This window comes from Ixodes scapularis, unplaced genomic scaffold (genome assembly GCF_016920785.2).
Source record: "Ixodes scapularis isolate PalLabHiFi unplaced genomic scaffold, ASM1692078v2 PGA_scaffold5__190_contigs__length_132052651, whole genome shotgun sequence".
In the NCBI taxonomy this organism is placed as follows: Eukaryota; Metazoa; Arthropoda; class Arachnida; order Ixodida; family Ixodidae; genus Ixodes; species Ixodes scapularis.
In genome coordinates, this window is record NW_024609880.1 from 11,999,101 (window position 1) to 12,024,330 (window position 25,230).

The following is a 25,230-nucleotide window of genomic DNA, read 5'->3' on the forward strand; positions in this document are numbered from 1 at the left end:
TTAAAAGCAAGAAATTGCTCAACTATGCTAACGAAATCAATCACACTATCTCTTGCCGATAGTCGACTTCAGAAACCAGACATTTCGTGTGGATACAACTCTGTTTTCGCAAGATACAATGCTATTTATATACAATTATGCTTTGCATAATTTTGCATGCACAGCTTGTCAAAACAATAGGAGGGGAATATCTACGACCAAGTGGTGAGCGACATGGTTCTAACATTGAAGCTACCTCGCGTTGTTTGCACTAACTCAGAAGCACCTAATCTTTAATGACTTGTGATGGTCTTCTTGATGCCGGAATCTCGAATGCTCGCATATGCATAAGAGTGCGCTATACGTTGGAGCATCTCAACTAGGCGAGTAATTTCTTTAGTTCTGCGAGAGTTAATTCCTCAGGAGTTAATATAAAGTCCAAAGAAGCTCTTATGGACCTTATACTATCAACTCGGGTGTTGTCTTGACATTATATGCGACATGATTCGTAGACCATAAGTCGGCAAAAGGCATCGGCAGCTTCAATATCTGAGATACCATTATGTGACGAAAGAACCGCGAAAGGAAAATGTTGGCGAGCCGGAGTTCAAATTCTACGCACCACTCTCCAGAGCTGAGTGAGCTTTCCTTTTGCATCCAACGATGAGTAAATTTATCTGCATCGGCGCAGGCGAAAAGCGTCTTATTCCTTGCACACTTTTTGTTTTTTTTCGCGGTACGTGCACTTTGAAAGTCAACACGCCTCTTCGTACGCTTGGCTCGCTCTCTGCTTGCCTTTGAGCGCTCGTAGCCTTTTATATTCCATATCAATGCCTGTGCTATTAAAAGGCAGGGTAATCTCTCGCAAATTCCGTGACATGCAATGCGAAAGTTCGTATTATTGTCAGGAAGAAGTAGAGATTCGGCAAAGAAACACGGGTAGGAGTTTAGTCTTTTATATATATTTGCTACCCAAAGTCACGCACTTTTGCCAACGATGGACAACCTGAGTTAGGTAATTGTTAAGAACTCTTCGTTTTTAGTGTTCAGTTATCGCTCCACTTCAGCAATCACTTGGTCGTTGTACTTAAAATGTTTTCAGGCTTGTTTGGCCAAAGATGAAAGAGCGTGTTGGTGAAAATACGGGAGTCAAAGAAAGAATAAAAACACTTAAGGACAAGGACAGACAGCACAGTTCTTTCAACTAGCAACACACATTTACTGGTGTCTCCTTCAATAGTGCTATCTTCTTCCTAACGTTTGAGACTAAAGAGGAAGATGCGGAATTAATATATTTATATACACCCGGAAAAAAACACAAATTTACACCCAATACACTAAAGATAAAGAATTCAGAAAGAAAGAAAAAAGAAAAAAGAAAAAGGAAAAGAAAAACACTATTGACAAATTGAGATAGAGCGCCCTTTTGGCTAATCCAGCTCTGGTTTCAGCCCTACTGAAAAAAACCATTTGAAATTCAAACGGGTGGCAAACTGGTCGCCCGTTTGAAATCAAACCTGTCGATCCGTTTGGATCAAACGTGATTATGGGATACGGGTACCCGTTTGGAAACGGTACCCGTTCGAAACGGTACCCGTTTGATACAGGTGCCCGTTTGATACGGGTGCCGTATGGTACGAGTACCCGTTCGACATGGCACGTGACCACACGTTTGAACGTGCCCTTCGAAATGGCAAATTATGCGCTAGCCCTAAATGGGTATCGTCTGGGAGGTTGGTTATCTTAAACATATTTAAGACGTCCCGAAACTCATAAACGTATTTATAACATGGAGAAAACACGTAGAACAAATGCACTCGCGTAGGTGCTTGTAAGTGGACAGGAAAACCGACACGAAAGATTGTTTTCAATTCTCCTCGAAGTTTATTACCTCTTCTGTAGACAAGTACAAACGTGCAAGCGATCTGTGAACACTATACAGGTAGACTTTCGGGGAAATTATTCTCCTAACTGCCGCGCGAATAGGCGCTGCATAATTCTTTAGATAATTTAGAAGAGTACGCGTAGAAGAACGGTCAATCGTTGCCAACACGTAGGTTGCAGTGCACTTACCATAACAATAGCGGACTTGAAAGAGGTAATCCGTGATATTTGTCGACACGGTCGAAGCAGGACAACCACACAAACACAAACGAGAGGGAACGGCTCCTGGGAAGTTTCAACACGATGCGGCGCACAAGCTGTCATTTGCCGAACCCAACCAAACCGCGAGAATTTGCGACTTCTTTGAAGAATCGCTCGTTGCCGACATACACGTGGGTCTTTTCGAACACTGATAGCTTTGGTGCACATCCAATACGTTGTCGAGAGACATCCCAATAAGACTGCAGGGTTAGGCGACAGATTGATGCAGGTAGGACGAGCGAACTTCGAGCAGCAACTGACAACAAGCAGACAAAGAAAAAAGCGGCTGCAAGGCGCGCCCTTCCGGATCTCTATCAGCGTGTAGCTCGCGCGCTGCTGTGGGTCACGTGACAGGGGTGACAAGAGAGGAGGGAGGGGGCGAGGTCAAGGCGCTGGGACCACCGGGACAGCCCCTCTCCCTCTCCCCAGGCATTCCAGGGAGATGCGTTTTTGTAGTCCCGAAGAACAAACGCGCGCGCGCGCGCGCGCTCGAACTTTGGAAATGGCGGCGGGGCTGCCAGAAGCTCGGCTTGCGCCCGAGCGAAGAAAGAACTCAGCGCAAGCTCGTAGTTTGAGTGCTGCAACGGCGGGCGTGCTCTCGCAATGCTCGATGTTCTTGCAGCCGCGTGTACGCGTGCTACCTTCGCTGCGTCTTGAATTAAAGTGAAACGGAGTCTAGACGTACATTCTTTCACGCGGTCGCGTCTTCTGCGAGAGAGATTCGAGCTGAATAAGTAAATTGAGGCAACAAAGATGGACAAAGTATTAAAGGTCTGTCAAAAATATCGGCTCACCAACGTCGCGCGTTTACGTAAAACAAAAAAAAAAAAGGTGTTAGTTTTAGTTGCAGTATAATCGAAAATCAGCGCAATTGAAATATAAATATAATTACTTGCATTATGCGGACGATCTGAAATCGATGAACCGGCGCTCCCAACCTTCCGGAAAACATTGGCTGCCACGGCTGAAACGCTAGGCGTGCCCACGCCGCCGATCTGTACGTTCAATATCAAACGGGCTCCGGAGAGCCGTTTGATTAAACCGGTGCAGTTTGCAACATGGTCGCCGGTTTGAGCAAACCTGCGACAACTTTGCCCAAACGAGTCGCCCATTTGCCCAGACGAGCGACCCGTTTGCCAAATAGGTGACCGTTATGGCTCATACGGGGGACCCCTTTGAGCCATACGGGCGACCCCTTTGACAAACTGGTGACCAGTATGGTTAAACGGTTAGCGGTATGGACCCGTTTATTTTCATATGGGCGCCAAATGGTTTTTTTCAGTAGGGAGGTAGTTGATCTCGTTTCTGGACAAGGCGAGAGAAGGGGCAGCGATGTTGTGATCGTCATGGGCTATCTTGTATGCCCCAATGATCTCTCTCCCGAGCTTGTTCTTATGTCTCCCAATCGTGCAGGTGTCCTGGAACCGGGCTTCACAGTTCGTACAGAGGCGTTGATGAACCACTATTGGGTGAAAAGTGTCGTCCGAAGCACGAGAGACCTCGAGGACGTGCTCTCGTAGGCGCGTGTTAAGGCAACGACCTGTCTGTCCAATATATCGGTCGCCACAGGAGAGAGGGATGAAGTATACCACCCCCTCTTCACAGGGAACGGTCTGATGAGCGTGTTTGATGGAACATCTTTTGATGGATTCGTTATTGTTCACGCGCCTGCACAGTTGTTTCAGGCGCAACTTGCACGAGAAGACAACCGAAACGTTGAAGCGCGCTGCAATTGCCTTCAGTCTGTGCGCTGAGTTGTGCACATAGGGAATGCAGATAGCGCGTGAAGGCTTACTACGTGGAGCACGGGGCCTTTGGGTGGTTAGAATTAACTGAACAAGAATGGTGCTCAGTAGACCTTGCGGATATCCTGCTCTGAGGAGACGTTCTTGTTGTTTTGCAATGCTGAAGCTTGCAAAGTGAGAACATGATTTGGTGCGAGAAGATGAGAGGAGAGACCGGATGATTCCATGTTTTACCAGTTTAGAATGGGAACTGCAGAATGGAAGAATAGGTTTCCGAGACCGTTGTTGGAAGGCCCAACAAATGCCGGTCGGAAGAAGATGCAGACGAAGATCGAGATACTGGAGACCATCGCCTGAGCTGTCTTCCCTTGTAAAATTCAGGCCTGAGGACGAAGAAGTGAAGGCTTGAACTACAAAATCAGAAGAAACTGAGTTCTGGTGAATGACTAAATAATCATCCACGTAACGAAAAACATGGAAGACAAGTGACAACTCTTCAAGGCGTGCTTCAATCTCCCTATCCACATACGTTAGAAATATTTCGCTGAGGACTGGGGCAAGGCAGGAGCCTATGCAGACACCTTTCTTTTGCCTGAGAATTTCCTTTCCATGTTCGACGAGTGTTGATTGTAGATATAGGGCCAAAATTTCTAGGAAACCCCGTTCAGATACCCCAGATGAGTTCTGAAAGTCGCATGGGCCATGTTCGTGGATGGCACTTGACACAGAATCCATAAGAAATGCGGGATCTAATCGGTAATATAGTTCCTCAATGTCTAACGAAAACATGGTAAAGGCCTCGGGAGTAGAATGGAGGTCATGAAGTCGAGATACAAGTTCTGTGGAGTTGGCAACTCTGAAAGGTTGGTTGAGACTGATCGATGACAGATGCTTTTGCAGAAAAAGACCGAGAGGCTTCTGCCAACATCCCTTTTCTGAAATGATGCTTCTTAAGGGAACTCCTTCTTTATGGGTTTTTGCTGTGAAAAACACAGTTAGGTATTGCTTGGAAGGAGCCCCAATGGCAGCTTTAAGAGCCGGGAGATTAAGGGAGCAGCAAAGTTGCTTTGCCTTTGAACGGAGAGACCCTGAAGGCCTGGTCTTCAGAGTATCAAAATTCTTTTTCAATGCCTGGCTCACCTTCTGCCCATAGGAACCTTCATCTAAGATGACAAAAACACCTGTTTTATCTGATTCCAGTAGTTCAAGGTGACTTCTTTGCAATTCTTCGATTGTAGCCCGGATCGGAACTTTGCCCGTAGGTGGAGGAGCATGGGCGCAGGCGGATCGGACTCCAGCATCAAGAAAAGCTTGCCGGTCTTGTTCTGGAATGTGAGTCGCAACAGAATGGACTGAAGTTAGTTGGTCGACCCTTGTAGTCGGAAGGTTCGGGGAAAACTTGGGACCCTTGGAAAGGAGATCCAAGGTGCCAGAACTTAGTTGATGATCACATAGAACGACCGGAGGCTCCAATTTCGTTTGGGGGGTCTTATGTTGAAAAGTGGTCACACCGGTGACAACCTTCTTCCATGAAGATTCGAGAAGATTGGACGCAGCCTTTTGGAGGAACCGGAAAGATGGGTGGGTTCCATAACCTGGACCAAAGATGATGGTCATCTGTTGTGGGAGGATCGTTTCCATAAGGCGTAACTGTCGTGACACCTCCTTCCTTGAAATTTGCATGAGTCTGTAGTTTGAAGCCCAGTTGTGGCAACAGAAACCCAGCATAGCTTCCACTCCAGGGTGAGGAATGCCTTTGCGGATGTGAAGCCCAAGGGAACGTAGCCTGAGGCGAAGAAGGGCCATGCTTGAGAAGAAGCTTGCTGCTTGAAAAAAACTTACAGGGTCGAATTCAGACGGTTTGAAGGTGGGACATGGACAAGACATAGAAAGCTCAAAAATATAAGAGACAAAGATGAAAGAGCGTGTTGGTGAAAATACGGGAGTCAAAGAAAGAATAAAAACACTTAAGGACAAGGACAGACAGCACAGTTCTTTCAACTAGCAACACACATTTACTGGTGTCTCCTTCAATAGTGCTATCTTCTTCCTAACGTTTGAGACTAAAGAGGAAGATGCGGAATTAATATATTTATATACACCCGGAAAAAAACACAAATTTACACCCAATACACTAAAGATAAAGAATTCAGAAAGAAAGAAAAAAGAAAAAAGAAAAAGGAAAAGAAAAACACTATTGACAAATTGACGTCTCCTCAGAGCAGGATATCCGCAAGGTCTACTGAGCACCATTCTTGTTCAGTTAATTCTAACCACCCAAAGGCCCCGTGCTCCACGTAGTAAGCCTTCACGCGCTATCTGCATTCCCTATGTGCACAACTCAGCGCACAGACTGAAGGCAATTGCAGCGCGCTTCAACGTTTCGGTTGTCTTCTCGTGCAAGTTGCGCCTGAAACAACTGTGCAGGCGCGTGAACAATAACGAATCCATCAAAAGATGTTCCATCAAACACGCTCATCAGACCGTTCCCTGTGAAGAGGGGGTGGTATACTCCATCCCTCTCTCCTGTGGCGACCGATATATTGGACAGACAGGTCGTTGCCTTAACACGCGCCTACGAGAGCACGTCCTCGAGGTCTCTCGTGCTTCGGACGACACTTTTCACCCAATAGTGGTTCATCAACGCCTCTGTACGAACTGTAAAGCCCGGTTCCAGGACACCTGCACGATTGGGAGACATAAGAACAAGCTCGGGAGAGAGATCATTGAGGCATACAAGATAGCCCATGACGATCACAACATCGCTGCCCCTTCTCTCGCCTTGTCCAGAAACGAGATCAACTACCTGAAACCAGAGCTGGATTAGCCAAAAGGGCGCTCTATCTCAATTTGTCAATAGTGTTTTTCTTTTCCTTTTTCTTTTTTCTTTTTTATTTTTTCTTTCTTTCTGAATTCTTTATCTTTAGTGTATTGGGTGTAAATTTGTGTTTTTTTCCGGGTGTATATAAATATATTAATTCCGCATCTTCCTCTTTAGTCTCAAACGTTAGGAAGAAGATAGCACTATTGAAGGAGACACCAGTAAATGTGTGTTGCTAGTTGAAAGAACTGTGCTGTCTGTCCTTGTCCTTAAGTGTTTTTATTCTTTCTTTGACTCCCGTATTTTCACCAACACGCTCTTTCATCTTTGTCTCTTATATTTTTGAGCTTTCTATGTCTTGTCCATGTCCCACCTTCAAACCGTCTGAATTCGACCCTGTAAGGTTTTTTCAAGCAGCAAGCTTCTTCTCAAGCATGGCCCTTCTTCGCCTCAGGCTACGTTCCCTTGGGCTTCACATCCGCAAAGGCATTCCTCACCCTGGAGTGGAAGCTATGCTGGGTTTCTGTTGCCACAACTGGGCTTCAAACTACAGACTCATGCAAATTTCAAGGAAGGAGGTGTCACGACAGTTACGCCTTATGGAAACGATCCTCCCACAACAGATGACCATCATCTTTGGTCCAAGTTATGGAACCCACCCATCTTTCCGGTTCCTCCAAAAGGCTGCGTCCAATCTTCTCGAATCTTCATGGAAGAACGTTGTCACCGGTGTGACCACTTTTCAACATAAGACCCCCCAAACGAAATTGGAGCCTCCGGTCGTTCTATGTGATCATCAACTAAGTTCTGGCACCTTGGATCTCCTTTCCAAGGGTCCCAAGTTTTCCCCGAACCTTCCGACTACAAGGGTCGACCAACTAACTTCAGTCCATTCTGTTGCGACTCACATTCCAGAACAAGACCGGCAAGCTTTTCTTGATGCTGGAGTCCGATCCGCCTGCGCCCATGCTCCTCCACCTACGGGCAAAGTTCCGATCCGGGCTACAGTCGAAGAATTGCAAAGAAGTCACCTGAAACTACTGGAATCAGATAAAACAGGTGTTTTTGTCATCTTAGATGAAGGTTCCTATGGGCAGAAGGTGAGCCAGGCATTGAAAAAGAATTTTGATACTCTGAAGACCAGGCCTTCAGGGTCTCTCCGTTCAAAGGCAAAGCAACTTTGCTGCTCCCTTAATCTCCCGGCTCTTAAAGCTGCCATTGGGGCTCCTTCCAAGCAATACCTAACTGTGTTTTTCACAGCAAAAACCCATAAAGAAGGAGTTCCCTTAAGAAGCATCATTTCAGAAAAGGGATGTTGGCAGAAGCCTCTCGGTCTTTTTCTGCAAAAGCATCTGTCATCGATCAGTCTCAACCAACCTTTCAGAGTTGCCAACTCCACAGAACTTGTATCTCGACTTCATGACCTCCATTCTACTCCCGAGGCCTTTACCATGTTTTCGTTAGACATTGAGGAACTATATTACCGATTAGATCCCGCATTTCTTATGGATTCTGTGTCAAGTGCCATCCACGAACATGGCCCATGCGACTTTCAGAACTCATCTGGGGTATCTGAACGGGGTTTCCTAGACCTTTTGGCCCTATATCTACAATCAACACTCGTCGAACATGGAAAGTAAATTCTCAGGCAAAAGAAAGGTGTCTGCATAGGCTCCTGCCTTGCCCCAGTCCTCAGCGAAATATTTCTAACGTATGTGGATAGGGAGATTGAAGCACGCCTTGAAGAGTTGTCACTTGTCTTCCATGTTTTTCGTTACGTGGATGATTATTTAGTCATTCACCCGAACTCAGTTGCTTCTGATTCTGTATTTCAAGCCTTCACTTCTTCGTCCTCAGGCCTGAATTTTACAAGGGAAGACAGCTCAGGCGATGGTCTCCAGTATCTCGATCTTCGTCTGCATCTTCTTCCGACCGGCATTTGTTGGGCCTTCCAACAACGGTCTCGGAAACCTATTCTTCCATTCTGCAGTTCCCATTCTAAACTGGTAAAACATGGAATCATCCGGTCTCTCCTCTCATCTTCTCGCACCAAATCATGTTCTCACTTTGCAAGCTTCAGCATTGCAAAACAAGAACGTCTCCTCAGAGCAGGATATCCGCAAGGTCTACTGAGCACCATTCTTGTTCAGTTAATTCTAACCACCCAAAGGCCCCGTGCTCCACGTAGTAAGCCTTCACGCGCTATCTGCATTCCCTATGTGCACAACTCAGCGCACAGACTGAAGGCAATTGCAGCGCGCTTCAACGTTTCGGTTGTCTTCTCGTGCAAGTTGCGCCTGAAACAACTGTGCAGGCGCGTGAACAATAACGAATCCATCAAAAGATGTTCCATCAAACACGCTCATCAGACCGTTCCCTGTGAAGAGGGGGTGGTATACTCCATCCCTCTCTCCTGTGGCGACCGATATATTGGACAGACAGGTCGTTGCCTTAACACGCGCCTACGAGAGCACGTCCTCGAGGTCTCTCGTGCTTCGGACGACACTTTTCACCCAATAGTGGTTCATCAACGCCTCTGTACGAACTGTGAAGCCCGGTTCCAGGACACCTGCACGATTGGGAGACATAAGAACAAGCTCGGGAGAGAGATCATTGAGGCATACAAGATAGCCCATGACGATCACAACATCGCTGCCCCTTCTCTCGCCTTGTCCAGAAACGAGATCAACTACCTGAAACCAGAGCTGGATTAGCCAAAAGGGCGCTCTATCTCAATTTGTCAATAGTGTTTTTCTTTTCCTTTTTCTTTTTTCTTTTTTCTTTTTTCTTTCTTTCTGAATTCTTTATCTTTAGTGTATTGGGTGTAAATTTGTGTTTTTTTCCGGGTGTATATAAATATATTAATTCCGCATCTTCCTCTTTAGTCTCAAACGTTAGGAAGAAGATAGCACTATTGAAGGAGACACCAGTAAATGTGTGTTGCTAGTTGAAAGAACTGTGCTGTCTGTCCTTGTCCTTAAGTGTTTTTATTCTTTCTTTGACTCCCGTTGTTTGGCCACGCTGGAAGCGTCTACGCCATGTAACTACATTGTCATAAAATGGGGCGTTCTCCTCAGACACCGCCCCATCCTTAGAATTGCTACCCTTCAAATAAAAAAAACAAACAAACATATCACTGCCTTCTTCTAATTTCTCGACGGTAACGGCCATTTTTAATTGGAGGCCCTATAGTGGCGTTCCGCGCTACTATAATACGCGATGTTTATGCCGTGCCCAAACTAGAGGAGCGTGGGCTCGTGTTGTGCCTCTTTGGTGCCCCTTCTTCAATCTTTTGTACCAATATTATGAACTTTATGAAAGCCCCTCGGAAATGGTACTAGTTCTTCCGTCCCCTTTACAGCTGAAATTAGGTTTTTTTTTTTAATTTTAAGTGCTTGTTCCAGTCGGTGACCTACACCGTGCGAGGTTTCTGATCGCTCTCATTACCACAGACCAATGTTAGGACTGGTAGGTGTTTATTCCCTCCTGCTTCTAGCTCAGTTAACAACAAAACAGTTCTGCGAAGCCTGCCAAAACAAATGTCAGGTATAAAACACAACTCAGATTCTAACACCATAAATAGTTAAAGTACCATCGGTCCTGAGGTCTGCATTTAGGCTCACTTAGATATCATTATTTTCGACCCCCTTTAGTGTTACGTGCGCTATCCCAGAATTAATGGTGGACATCAAAATAACCGCATATACGTGTATATGCGGAAGGGGGGGGGGGGGTGCTCTGCACAATATTTTCATGCCGCCGGGAATCAAACGGTATTCTTGTTTTCACGTACGCACGAATGGAAGAAAAACTACACGATATGTTTCTCACAATAGCTCAGACGTATTCATTTGTGTCATCGGGTGTCACATCAAATTCGTTGTAAATATTTTTTTTTTATATTCTATATAAAACTGATGGCTTCAGACGTTCTGATAAAGAAGAAAAACGAGTATCTTCAAAGTTTAATGTTCGTTTTTTTATTTATATTTGCTTCGAAAGATGCCAAGTTAGGAAAAAGATACTTCAATAGAAGTTGCCTAAAATCCGTGAGTTTTGTTAGAACGCCATTACTGTTCCTTTGAAAGATCATTGTTTCCTTCAAAGCTTCTTGACAGCATGCTACATTACTCACGAAAAGGGCAAATGGGTGTTAAAACCAAGGCCCTTCTGTACTTTTGTGTTCCAAGTCTCACTATTTGGGAAACTGCTTACCATGTCAATCACAAATTGTAGTATTGACGCTCTGAAAAGACTCGTCTTATTTAGCATCTCAGCATTCAAATTTATTTGTGTCTGTCTACCGGCATACTTGATAATGCTTTTTGGGAGATGTTTTTATTTGCACTTCTTTGTTAGTAGATGATGGAAAGCTTGAGTTATTGACATCGTCCTTTAAAACAGACGTAACCCGCGAGCTTTTTTTTATTTCAACGAGTCTCTGCTTATACTCTTTACACTTATATGGCGTGACTGACCAGATTCAGATTCTTTTATTTTTTCAGTGGAAGTTAGTTTAAGCTTCAGAAAACCATTAAGGTTCCGCGCTTGTGATTGGTGATACTGCTGAGAAACATTGGGTTGGACATCGTTGTGGAATTATTGGAAACTATGGTTAGCCTTGTTTGCGAATTTCTGCTAACTATTTCTGCGCAACTCGTTTTCGGCATGCTTCAGCTAGAGAATCGTGGGAACTGGCACAGTTAACGCATTTTTGTTTCTCGCACATTGCTTCTCGAATTCACGCAAGAGTATTGTGGCCACAGCAGCCACAGTTGCAAGGGACGATCTTCGAATGGAACGATTCGATAAAGGACGCATAAAAATAAGAGCGCATTTTGGCAGTAGTGTGAATGCGAAATGTATTCTAACAATTGTAGGCCTGCTAAGTCTGCGAGCATATACTAGAATTCGTGTCTGATCATCGTTCAGTTAATTTTAAAAGTGTGTCTATGGTCTGTTGATTTATGCCCCTTGTGACACCGATTGGTCTTAAGCGTGGACGAAGCTTGTAAACTAACGCCCGCTTGGCGAAGTCAAGTAACCTTGAGCAAGATTCTTGTAGCGTGGGCGTTGCTCGTATCAACCGCAATCAAGCGTAGATGTCCCATAGGCGGATCGTTAGGATACATTCCTTGCATGTTGCAAAGTGTCAGGATGTTTATCTTTGTCAGAGAAATTTCTGGATTTGCTGGTACAAAAATGAAAGTCAAAGTTGTCCGATGAAGCGAAGCTGTTAGAAGGCCAGTTTTATGTGCAGCACCGTTGTTTATGTGTTGACACTTGCACTTTCCCGTGTATATTTGGAAGTTTGCATCGTCGATCTTAGATTAATATTCCATAACTTCGGTGTTGCCTTCTAGCTTTGTCCAGCGGGAGTGATCTCAGCTGATTGTGTGTCGCTGTTGGTGCCCAGATCAGGCAGCTTGTTTTCTTTGACGCTTGTTTCAGCCGAGTATGAATGTTGGATGATTTTTCCCGGTGAGACTGAGGTCACCTGGTCTTTCTGGCGGTTTCTCTTTGCTTCGGGCTGCTGCGTACGGACTTCTAATTTGGCTAGTTGGTGAACGTTATGAAGCGCGCCGCAAGACGCAAAAAAGAACGGGCACAAGGGAGAAGACAGACACACAGGTGCCTGAGCGTGTATCTTCTTCTTTGTGTTTTTTTTTTCCGCCTTGAACCATGCTTCATGCCACTTCTTGAGTCCTTGGTGGCTAGGCCGGGAGCGCAAATGCCGTTCTTTGATGGGAAATCATCAAAATCACATGAAGGGATTCGAATTTCAAGAAAATATTAAAAGATGATATGCGATACTTCCTCTCTTTTTTATAACATCTCTTACTTATTTTTTTCTCCCCGATATTTTTTTTAAATTAAAACAACTTTGGGTATAGCGCTCTCATGTCTACTTTATGCAATCGTCTGTCCCTTTGCACTTTATATATTCAGAGCAGTAAGACGTCTCTTATCTTGCAGATTGCAGCTGGAAAAGGCGAAAAATTGGTGAGTATTGCAAGCAGCATTCATTTCAACTAGAAAAAAGAAAGAACGAGACTGTCACACGACGAAACCACCATCGCTGAATACTGCGATAACACTGTGCTGAAGTGTAGTTGACTCCAAGCATGCAACTGGAGAGAATGAAGGGAAATCCATGTGCGGGGTCTTGTGCTTCGATACCCAGGGACCCAACCTACCCAACACCGTGGAACAAATGAACGAGTTCATGCGCCAGAGCGAACTCAAAGTGGGCGGAGACCTGCTGGCCATTGTCGACCTCCTAGACACCGCTACCAAGAGATTGGAGAGCGGCGACGTCCAAGTGGGAGACATCAACTTCGAAAATGCCGAGCGTGTTGGGAAGGAAACTGCCAAGACCGTGGATAAGCTGCTTAGTCTTGATATACCTTGGAACGAAATACCTGCGGTACGAAAACACAAATATACACACCGTATTTTGTTTTCGTTTGGCAACTGAGAACAAAGCTAGGGTTTGCAACTTTTCTTAACATTGGCTCATATAATAAAGTAGGAAACATTTGAATTTTTCTTAGCCGCACTCTGTGTATATTTTGCAAACGCATGCTTTAGTGAAAAAGTAAGGTGTTTTTCTTAGATTGTCAGCGCCCGGTGTATGGTCCGCATGGGCACATTCGGTTGAAAAGTAAATTTTTGTTTCTTGGGTAGCCACACCCGATTTACAGTTCACAGGGGCACGTTTCGGTTGAAAATGTAGTTTTTTTCCTAGATAGTTCACAGCCGGTGTGTAGCCCGCAGGAACAGATACGGTTCAAAAACTTACGTTTCTTTTTTCGGATATTCCACGCCAACTGTATATATTTCGTAGGGAAATATTTCGGTTGATATAGTCGTTCATTTTAGGTTATCGGAACCCGGTGTATAGTCCGCAGGGAATTAGGTTGGAAGAGTTAAGTTTTTACTGAGATACAGCCCGCACCCGGTGCATATTCCGGCCGTAAAAAGGGTTATCGCAGGATAAGTTTGATAGCGCACCCCAGCTCGGAACATGTGGAGCGAAAGCTCGCGCTGCAGAACATAGGAATCCTGGATTCAATCCCCACCCCTGCAGGTTTCAGTCTTGATGAGTAACGAACCAACCGGTTTGTGGTCATGCACCACTACTTCGTCATGCACGTTAAAGACAACATGCTTGCAGTGGTAATTGAAGCTGAACAGTTCGGCAGACGTCTGCCTGGTTGGGTTTAACGTTATAAATAATAGTTTTAACGTTATTACTAATTGCACTGGTACTTCACTGGCGAAATATTTCTTCGACGGCGTAAACCAGTGTCGTCGCACCTCAAGCATAGACCGACCTACGCTGTATAAACGCGAAAGTCAAATTTCTTGTTTGTTTGTTTTGTTATTTAACCATCTACAAAGGCCTTATTTATTAGCCAAACTAGTTTATTATTTAGTAATTATTAAAAGCCAGTGTCGCCGCAGCTCACTGGCAAACCAACCTTACGCTGTGCAAACAGAAACGTTAAATTTGGTTTTGGGCTTTTTGTAAAGGTAAATGCACCTTGACCAATGTTCTCTTTATTAGGTAAAACACTTATTGTGCATTAATAATTATAAACCTACTAAGTCATTTCGAAAATACGTCACGTCTCATAATAATAAACAAATCTAGAAAAAAAATTATTGTATAGTCTGCTCTTGTAGATAGTCCGCACCGCGTAAAATATAAAGTTCCAAAATGTATAGTTCGCGCACTACCAGTGCGCAAAATACGATACACGGCAGGATATTGCTACCGGGGACAAGCGATTGCCGGATTTTCTGATTTTTTTTTTAAACTGAACGGCTACCATACAAATTACTAGTGTGGTCGAAAGTCTTAATTCTGCGCAGTTACCTAAGCCGTAAAGTTTCCAGACTCTCTATGCTCTGTCTGAGTAAAAGGAAAAAAAAAAAAAGAACGCCCATGTCGTCTTCGCGCTAACATTGTCGATCAGTGGACCTTTTAGCACCGAAGTATTAAGATCCAATTAAAACATTGGTTAAGTAATTTAATAGTAATCCTACCCACGCCATGTCAGATACATCGGTGACTGCAAGCGTTAACTCTGCATCTGCCGAATGTACTGGGCGAATATCATAACTCACTATGCTCCCCTTTAGCAAAACGTTAAAATATTATACTGCATGAGTTGTAATTCACACTCGTATTATTTCGCGTCCTACATGAAAATATATATTTGCTTCGTAAATAAAGAGGCACGCAGACACGTGTATTGTAAAATAACTTTAATGTAACAGGTACGTACCTGGTTTTCATTGTCAACCCCTCTCCAAGCCCCAGGTGACTGCGCTTATGGAGATAAAGCGGTTCCGGGCGAGTCCAGTGATTGATTGGTCAGACCAACATGGATATTCACTACACTGGCAGGTCATATCAAAATGGAACGTAGAGTAACTGGTGCCTGAGTTGTAGCAGGCTGTTTAACATTAGTTTCAGGAAGTAATGTCATTCCGTATTATTTATTGTGGAGCTTCCAAAACCAATGGATACAATAAGGTTAAATCTAAGTGTGTATGGTAAACAAAGCTGAAGAATGAGGTGTTAGAACAGAAACCACTGTTTGGTACATATAGTAGACTCCCTGCGTATTTTGTTTATGACAAAGAATTGCTAATTGAGACATATTGCATATATCTTATCTAAAAGTCCTTTAATTTTCGGGAATAAAAAAAGATATTGAGCGACTATGAACCAGGAATTTGCATTTTCCATTGCAGCAAACACGATACCGTTGTGCCACGACACTCCTACAGACCTTGGATGTTGCCGGAATCATTCTCAGCGCCATCGATCTCAAAGACAGCAGTCTCGCCTTCAAAAATTTCAGTGAGTCCTTTGTCCTCGTGACTTGGCTTGGGTCATGGCGATGGCAGATCTTGCTCGCGTGCCCGCCAACTTCCAAAAAAAGAAAAAAAAAAGCTTACCCTCCTTCTTTTCATTTACTGCAATCGGCATCAATCCTATGTCGCAACATGACTTGCTGCATTTATCACCGATTGGCTCTCAAAGAGCCTACCAATCGGTTGTCAAAGGAGATTTGGTTTGGTCATGCCATTCTGTTTGGTCATGGATATCAGAGAATGCTTCTTCCTTAAGGGTCGAATAGATAAAGAATAAAATCATACACATTGTATCAAATGTTTCAGGTAAACTTTTTTTTGTATCTTCTCTTTTTATTTTGTTCTCTACCCATCATCAATATTATTTGAGAGAAGATTTTGGTCCTTCTGAACGCCGTGGTGTCCTTGTCACCTTGTATGTGTTCGTCATCGCCACTTTCTTGGAAGCTACACCTCTATAAAACGCTCCAAGGGCAGCCCGGACAGTTCAAGGGCGGTCAGGAATGAGCAAATACTACAAATAGTTCAACAAGGCGGAACCTCTTTGACAGCTAAACGTTATACTTCTTCAAACAAGTGAAATAATGCTCATAAAAAACACATACGTTATCATGATTGAAAAATAGGATGTGAAGTTGAACTGTGGTTTTGGTGAAGAACGTTTTGTTTCGGTTTAGGGGGAATAAAATCTGAGCGTGCCTGCCATTGACCCACCCAACAAGCGGAAGCGCATAGTTGCGAAGTAACGTTTACTACCTTGATTCAAGAATATACCACCGAATAAACTATAATAGGTTATTGCATAAATATGATGACCTCAATAAAACACAAGCCTGTGAACTATTTTCGAATTCAGCTGTATGTAGAACCCCCTTTTTTGTTTATAAATTGTGGAAATAACATATGCCTCATCTGGATCCGGTTCAAAAATAAATTGTTCCACACTCTTTTATGCTATTACTATTAGATTGAGGTCGCCGTTAACTACAACATTAGTGAACATTCCAGAGACTCCAACCTACTAAACATATCTGCACATTGCTCTCCGATCACGTAAAGGGCTTTGAGATCCAACTCCGCCACGCATTCACCCGCCAACTAGGGCAAATAAGCGCTAACCTAGCGGCCCTCCTGTGAACTGCTCCTCATTTGACAAGACATACCCAACCTCCCGCAGGAAAAGGGGGGGGGGGGGGGGAAGAACTACTCAGGAGGCTGACTAATGGCGAGCAGTTCTGTTTGGCTGTCCTTTAATGTAGGCCGTTAATTGCCGACCGATTTCATCAGGTTGCGCGTCAGTGCTCGCGTTTGACACGTGGTCGCGTGCGTATAAATGCAACTCCTGGTTTCGACAGCAAAATTCACATATACATCATTTTCGTAGTGGGCGCGCCGAAAAAAAATTTTCCGTACCCAAGGTTGCTGGTTTATTTTTTTTTTTGCGACAACACAATACACGACCCGAAATGACTGTCGATGATTTGTAGCTTGTTTCTTGATTTCGGCTTGATATTGGTAGATAAGCAATCAGTGAGTCGCCCGAATGATCTTAGGGCGTTCATTTATTCAACACCCCCTTGAATCCGCGGAGCCGAATCTTTGGCTTAAAGAAGGGCAACACCAAGCAGAAATGTGACACGGCTCCTGCGTTCGGCTGAAGTTTGTGTTCTCACTAATTGAACACGGATCTCAGCCAAACGCCAACACAGCCCTTATATCCAACTTTTACCCCTCATTAGACATATTGAGGCGATATCGTGAATTCGGCATAACGGATTTGTTATTGATTAATAATATTTACACAATACCTGCTGCGTCATTAGGCATTATGCAGGCGATATATTAAACAATGTCTTTAAAGAAGCAAATTTTCAAAATACATAGACAAAACAACAATAATAAATATTTATACTCGAACGAAACTTTGTATTCTTTCGTAAAATGCAGCATCCCTTGAAATTTAAAGTAACTCTTCTGGGAATAAATTCCACTCCCGAATGATCTGCAGTAAAATTGCGGTGAAAAAAGGAATGTTTATGATAACGAAATTCCCTTATTTTCTGCGAGTGCTCCAGTCTCGAAGATCCTTGGAGTTGTCTTCGAATGTACAGTTTTTCGTTCGACGCCTGTTCGTTCGTAATATATGGCGAGAGAAAAATGTAAACATAAATATTTTCGTCGATATTCAATAGAGTCACAACGTAACCTGCGTCTCACTTTCGCACAATTTGCACTGAGGTTATAGACACTTTGACACATATCTAAGTGCCTGGTTTTCCCGCTCTACTTTATTTGAGAGGTAACCATGTGCGGGATCCTCTGTGGCGCAGGCATAATCTAAAACTGGCCCGATAAGAGAAAGAAAGAATTGTTGCTCTATCCTCGTGAGACCGGAGGAAACAACTGTGTGAAATAAGTGAAGTTGGCTTACTTTATAGGATCAATTGGCGGTGTTGATCACAAAAAAAATAAGTTGTGAGAGTGTACCATTTTTTAGTTTTCCGTCTGTGTCATGTGCAATATATTGCACATAGGGATTTAGATCACACAAAATCTGGTAAAATTTAAAAGATTGAAAATATCACCTTTATTCCGATATACATAAACGTTCCTAGCTGTGGAAAGAAAGCAATCGCGTGAAGATGCGATGCACAAAAACACGTTACAGTGTTTGCAACGGAACTTCGTGCGTTGAGAGCAGCAGGGTTTCGGTATCTGGAAGCTCACCTTTGGTCTGACAGGTCTGGCATATGTTTTGCTCCCGTGGTCCTGACCACCTCAGGGAGGCAGGGGTGTCGTCGTCATACAAGGGCGTTTTCTGGGGGGCTCATCTTCGCTTTCGTCATCGCTTGTTCCTTCTGTTAGCAAGTGATGCGGGATAGACAATATGAAATCAAGGAGCTTCAGCCGCTGTTTCCTTGGAACTTCCAGAAGTTGACAGTCTTCCTTGTGCTGCAACCATTAAGGTGTCCAGTCTTTTCGGAAATCAGGGTGAGAAAGTGGTGTACCAGGAACATCAGGAAAAACAGACGTAAATAGAGCAGCTTGCCTCCAAGGTGGCAGTCTTCCTTCGCTTGCTGATGTCAGGTCCTCGGAGTCGTCATCGCCTGATGATTCTGAAAACTTTAAAATATTGTTTTTAAACATTATGATTTACGCCTGACACATATGTACCCATCAGTCAAATACTCTTCTGGATCGGCTGGTTGCAGTAATGTTGCATCATCATCTTCGTCTGACAAGTCGATGTCCGAGGCCTCCTGGCTGGCAATAGCCTCCAAGATTTCTTCCGCGGTCTTTTTACGTGATCTTGAAAGTGACGGACCAATGACAAAATATCTAAGTAAATTTATTAAAACCAGAACAAATTAAATAATTAAAACTGTATATCAACTAAATCCTATATGTACACCGGCTGGGAACATCGCAGTCACGTTTACCGAAATAAACCAAATATCTGTCAGCTGAGACCCAGTGTGCCACAGAATGTACACGGAACAAAATAGCTGCATTGCACATAGTTAAGTCAAGCGCCACAAGGAAAACCGTGCTATAAGCAATCCTGCAACGTTTACAGCCATGTTCGCAGCGAAAGTAGAGTGTTTTAGTCTACTTTGACAGACATAAAAAAGTGCTTACGTGGCCCAGTCCCGTGGAACGTCTTTTCTGACATGGAGGTCATCTTCAAACCCTCCTAGCGGAAGTTCTGTTGTTGCTGGGGTCTTTCCCACTACACCAGATGGCAGCACACGGCCGCATAATATATTGCACAGCGGGACTCTGCTCCTTCGGACTTTCGATCATCGTAAACCTGATGAGACCGAGTGTGCAATAAAATGCACGTGGGGTCTCACGAGGCTATTAAGGACCTGATGAAAGAAGAATTATCGAAACAAAAACCGGTTGGGATAGTGCCCCTTTGATCAAATCTGGAGCTCATACAGTAACGTTAATATAGAGAAGTTCATAATTACTTATTTTTATGTCAAGAAAAAAAATGTTTGAGAAATTGCTCACGTTATTCTCGTACCAAGTACCAAGTCTAGCCGCTGCCAGCTTGAGCAGGGCGCTACTAATCCCAAGGAAGTTTTTCTCACTCCTCGGCCAGTGCGGCATTTGGCGATAACAAGTGCGGAAAGTGATTGATGAAGGTAGATGCGTGAACCATAGCAAGCCGCTCCCCGCGTTTCCTAAATTGTCAGCGAATACAGCTCAAATTGCAGAATTTTTGCAGCTTAGTTATGTGTTTCGTAGACACGACCATACGCCAAATATATTTTCATATATTGGCGCATTGTATTTGGTGAAGTGATACATATCCACGCCTTATTAATCCGAGAGCATTAACTGTTCCACGGAGGGAAGCCGGCGTTGTCAGTAACCATCTGTAGCAGCGAAACGGCAGTTATATTCCCATTAGCCAAAAGCACAGCAACGCAGATGCTTCGTCACAAAAGCCGGCGGGCGCTCAAGGTCAAAGCGGACGCGCATCAGGAATAAAACACACACAAAAAAAGCAGAGCACCGCAGATGCATCGTCACGGAAGCCGTGGAGCCGGCAGGGTTCGCTTCCTCCTGAGCAAGGAAAGAGCGTGACTTCGCTGCCGGACCGCCGTTTGAAAAAGGAAGACGCGGCGCGCTGCGTGTAGGAATGCTTCGGCATTCCTGCTCGAAAGCAGTCTTAAGTGTCTTTAGCGTGCGCTATGTTTTTTTTTTTTTGTTTTGTTTCTTTTATTTACGTTCTGTTCTACAGCATGTAAACTAACGCATCTAAGGCAGTTTAGACGGCCCGCAAAAATCTGTTTCTCGACAAATCGCGCTGCAATTTACTGCAGAGGTGCAAGCAGGCGGTGAAAGTTTACAGTTATAAAATCAAGAAATGAACTTACCTCGTTCAAAAGAAACAAAAAATGGACGCATCTCCACGTGGTGAATGATGTTGATTGGGGCGAAGCTCTGGTGGTGCTGATGATACTGATTTTATTCTTCATAGGTAGTACTGATGGTGCTTATCTTTTTTTATTGCTCATAGGTAGTGCTGAGTTCCAGGTTGCGTTTCGACTTCATTATTACTGCTTTATGGTCGGTGAAATGCAGAGCCAGTGGTTCTTCTAGCGGATCAGCTTGGATCCGCTAGAAGCCGTGGGAACGCATCTCTACCGCTTAAATCAACGGTCCATGTCAGAAAGAGAATGTGTGGTATGGAACGTCGTTATATACGCATTTGAGCATTTGACCGCAGCGCCCTCTTCTGTATAGACGTTGAGCGGCGACACGCAACGTTTCATCCATAACATTCCCAGCTCTTGAGTTACTACCACATCTCAGAGCCCCCTACTCGTCCCGCAGTCGTGGCCGAGTGGTTCAGGCGATGGACCAGAAATTCATTGGGGTCTCCCCGCACAGGTTCGAATCCTGTCGTCTGCGCAAACATTTTTCGTTTTTTAAGAAGACAGATGGGATGGCAATCGATGTGAGCACGGACGCCGGACGGATAAGGCTAGACCCTAAGGAGCTTCGCCCCTAAAAAAAAAGGGGGGGGGGGGGGGTGCGCTGGACGATTCGGGTTCATAGCATACGATCTTGCAAAAGAACCCGAATCGGCCGGCGCTTCCTCGGCGCAGCGTGCGCCATCTGGCGTCAGCACTTCTCTCTGCGCTTGCATCATCTGCATAGTCGGGTCGTTGATTGCCCAAAACTTTTTTTTTATTGAACTAGGAGAGTTAATTTTTTTTTGTTGTAAACTTTCATCACCTGCTTGCACCTCTGTGACAAATTGCATCGCGATATGTTGAGAAACCGATTTTTCCAGTGTCGTCTAATTAGCCTTGGAAGCGTTAGTTTACATACTGTCTGACTGACAGCTTTCAGCTGCAGTCCAACTGCTCATAGCAACATCACTAGAGGCTTCATATCAGTAGCGAAACTCGCGTTCTGCGGTAGAGCCAAGAAATTTCCGGGGGAAACCAGAGCCTCCTGCATAAGCTTCACAATGCCTGCAAACGCAGAGCACGAGCAGTACGAAGGCAGCCGGCAAAACGCGCTCGAGGTGTCCGGCTTGTGGCGCTAAGCTGCGCCGTGTTTGCGGTGAAGACAACCTTTCGCATTGCAGGGAGTGTGCACTCTAGGGAATGGGTATCGTGCCGGTAAAGCGAGTCACCCTTGGCAGTCGTTCGCGTTAATCTTGTGGACTGTGGCTGGTTTACGAGGAATACAAAATTATCGCTTCATACAGATCAAACATAGAAGGAAGACACGGGCAGCAAGATGGCTTCAGACGAATTAAAACGCGAGTGAAAAATAATCTGAGCCCAGACGTGTCATGTAAACTTTTGAATTAAAAAGTGTTATATTGGAAAAAGTTTATTTTGAAATAAAAATAGAATGCAGTTGATGGCAATCTTGCAGAACACACGTTAAACTCAACGTAACACAATCAAAGCCATTTAGATGAAAGACAATCGTCTCGCGGCGTTGATTGGCTTACGTGAAGGCAACGGGCAAGATATTGACCCCTCGCCGGTGTCTGTCGTCTGGCTGTTATATACCACGGAGTGGAAGAATGTCCCCGACGCAATTATTCTTGTGGAGAGTATGTACGTACAATGTAGCGTATATTGATTGTATCTCTACGCTTATTGGGGACCATGCCGTGCAAGATCTCTGCCTCAACTTGTGAAACTTACGAGAAAGAGCCCTCCGCACAAACGTGTTGAACGTTTAATTTATTTATTTTTCACTGAAAGCATAGTTTGCATAGTTTACTAGAAAAGAACCCAAAAACTTTCTGCAAATGAAACGATTCAGTACACGGTGATGAGTCTCGTGTTTAGTTGGACAGACTAGCAGAGGAAAGTCATAAATTTTGGCTCTGTGAACCTCAGAAGTGTCTAGAGGGGTCACCAGTTTTTCACTTTCACAATAGCACATCTGCCGTCAAAACGCTAAGAATGTAAAGCAGATTAATTAGTTCGCCTGAGGTGTACAGGTGAACTAATTAAGACCCTGCAAATCGCTAATTGTCCTCGCTTTCGTCATATTACATGAGCGGGAGAGGTATGCCAAGTGCTCGTTTACGACAACGTTGAATCAGCCTCCGACGTGTGCCGTTGCAGACAACCTGATGCCCGGGATCCCTCTTACAGTATGATGGGGCAATGTAGGCAAAATGTTCGCTGCACGTTCTGGAAGACCGAATGATGCGTGCGGTGACTAGCCCTGTAGGTAGATTGCAATGGTAGGACAAACACATGTATCAGACCGTCAGTCATCTGCGAACTACCTGCCGCACATGAATAACAATAGGGCTTCACGATGAGAACTACGTATCGCCGGAAAACCGCTACGCACGATGATAGCGCAGGGTGGTGTTATGCGTGTTTTAACTGAGCAAGGCGCTGTCTCAACCAGCGTTAGTCTCAGCTTTGCGAAGTTAGCGCGCTCAGGGTCACTTTTACTTAGTTTGTTATTTTCTCTTTTTTGTGCTCGTTGAGGGCGTTGAGGGGCGGATTGGGTGCTTTGAGGAGAAGTTGCGGGATTGGAGCGCAGGAGCAGCGGCTTTGGCAGGTAGAGTGAAACTTACATTGGATACTCTGTTGGAACTCTACAGTTTACGCAAGCCCTTCGAGTGGATGGGTGTACATTAAGAGCGACAATGACTCCACCTGTCTCTGCCGGTTCCGCGTAAAAACCTTTGCATGTTCTGGTTCTTTACGTTGGTACTCACGGCATCATGCAGATGCTGCCGTGGCATCTTGCGTGCGATATCTCGCACGTTCATCTTCGCATCCATCGAAAATATACAGCTTGTGAAGTATAGTTCACTAAAATGTTATTCTTGAAGTTGAAAAACACAAAAAAAAACAAAAAAAAACATGTGGGTATGAAGTCAGAGAGTACAGTTCTTTATACTATCAACCGACATTTAACGATGCCACCCTCAATGTGTCACCCATTCCCTTCCCTCACCTCAAATTCCATCGGGAAAAAAAAGCCCTCTGGAAAAAGAAAAAAAAATGTTTTTCTAGAAGCTGGATACGCCTCCTACGCTGAGGCTTTAAAGAAACTGTGGCGGCCCCATTTTGGGTAGTACAAGCTCACCTGGTTGTGCCTTGCACTACTTGTGGCGCCTTCGATGGGCTTGTTTACATCTGTGTAGTGCTGAAGAACGGAAAAACTGCTTTTGACGTCCGTAATCGCTGTAGATTCAACGTCATGAGACAATCGAAAGTGCCAGATTCATGCCATCACCGCTAGGGCACACGTCTCTTCTCTCTGGGTGGTAACGTCACACTAACTTCCAGACGCTATTTTTGGAGCGCAGCTCTTAGGCGCCCGTTTCCATGTTGAGCGTCGTCGGCGTCGCCGTCGGCGTAACCGCGCTAAATTTAGCGGGAAGATTGACGTCATGTGACCTCAACACCAATTCAATTCCTCGCTACGTGACCTCATTGCCAATTCAATTGCCCGCTAAATTTAGCGGGGAACTTCAGTTTCTCTGCTAGATTTAGCGGGAGAATTGACGTCACGTGACATGACCACTTCAATTCTCCTCTCAATTTATGGGGAATTGAATTGGCGTCGAGGTCACGTGACATCAATATTGCCGCTAAATCTAGCGGAAAAACTGAATTATTTCTTAGGGGACTTCACACAAAGTCATGTGACGTCATTTTGCCCGCTAAATTTAGTGAGGAAACTGAATTGGAGGAGGAGAGTAGAGGAGAGTAGGGGAGGAAGAGGAGACTGGGGGGTAGGAGGAAAGGGCACAGAGGAGGGGGAAGGGAATACCCTCCGTCCCGTCCCTACCATCCCCTCCTCCTCCTCAAGAGCTGCGCTCTAATTTCGCATGACAGAGATTTGTAAACGCCTTTCATTTTTTTTTTCATTTTATTTTGGAATGGGTGGCGGCGTCTCTTGGCTAAAGCTCTTAGCGTCATAGCTTTGACCTGTGCTTCATGAGCGTTAAAATATATGTTGATTATTTTTATTTTCCTCGTGATCGCGTTCTATACCAGAGGAGGCACGCTTCTACATGCGTGACAGTTTGAGGCGGTCAAGTTTCTACCACTCAAAACAAGTCCTAACAAGTCCCTTTACACAGTGCCCTCTGGGCAACGCAGAGGGCATGTAGATTCGTAATGAAGCTGACGTGTTGTGTACCTGGGTCTACGAGCGGTTACAAGAGCAACGAAAAAAACGGCACTTCTTTAGGTCACCGGAGGACGCCGAAAATAAGAACCACAAGCTTTGAACAGCGCTACACCGCGCACGGGCAAGTCCTTCTCGGCAAATTACCATGTGTCTGAACTCCACTTTAACATCGGGGAGGTTCTGACAGTTTACGAACACAAAATAGGCGAGACATTGTGGAGTTATCGCGAGGAAGATGGGAGCTCGTTCCATAAGTTATGCGGAAATTCCAAAACTACGTCATCTCCTCTCTGTGCCCCCGCGCCTGTAAAGGTCGCAACTGCTAGGCTTAGAACATGTGTCTGGATGAAGCGCGGAGCTGACAAAACCAGAGGCGCCCGCGGCTCTCTCAGTGTCCTGCCAGCCACGCGTGGCGCTTGCGTCGCCTGTTAAACTGCAATTCGGTTGGCGCCAGATTTTTTTTTTTCCGCTCGGGCGCAAAGTATTGGCGACATAGGA

The 25,230-nt window shown here is 44.7% G+C and overlaps 1 protein-coding gene across 1 annotated transcript in view; it reads left to right on the forward strand.

Moving 5' to 3' along the window:
• The window catches only part of LOC8030827 (adhesion G protein-coupled receptor L2), a 122,890-nt gene that overhangs the window by 84,982 nt on the left and 12,678 nt on the right, over positions 1 to 25,230 (forward strand). The window contains exons 5-7 of the mRNA XM_040215187.1: positions 12,667 to 12,693; positions 12,875 to 13,117; positions 15,457 to 15,565. Of these exons, the coding sequence (XP_040071121.1) occupies positions 12,667 to 12,693; positions 12,875 to 13,117; positions 15,457 to 15,565 (379 nt within the window). The remainder of the gene's footprint in view (positions 1 to 12,666; positions 12,694 to 12,874; positions 13,118 to 15,456; positions 15,566 to 25,230) is intronic.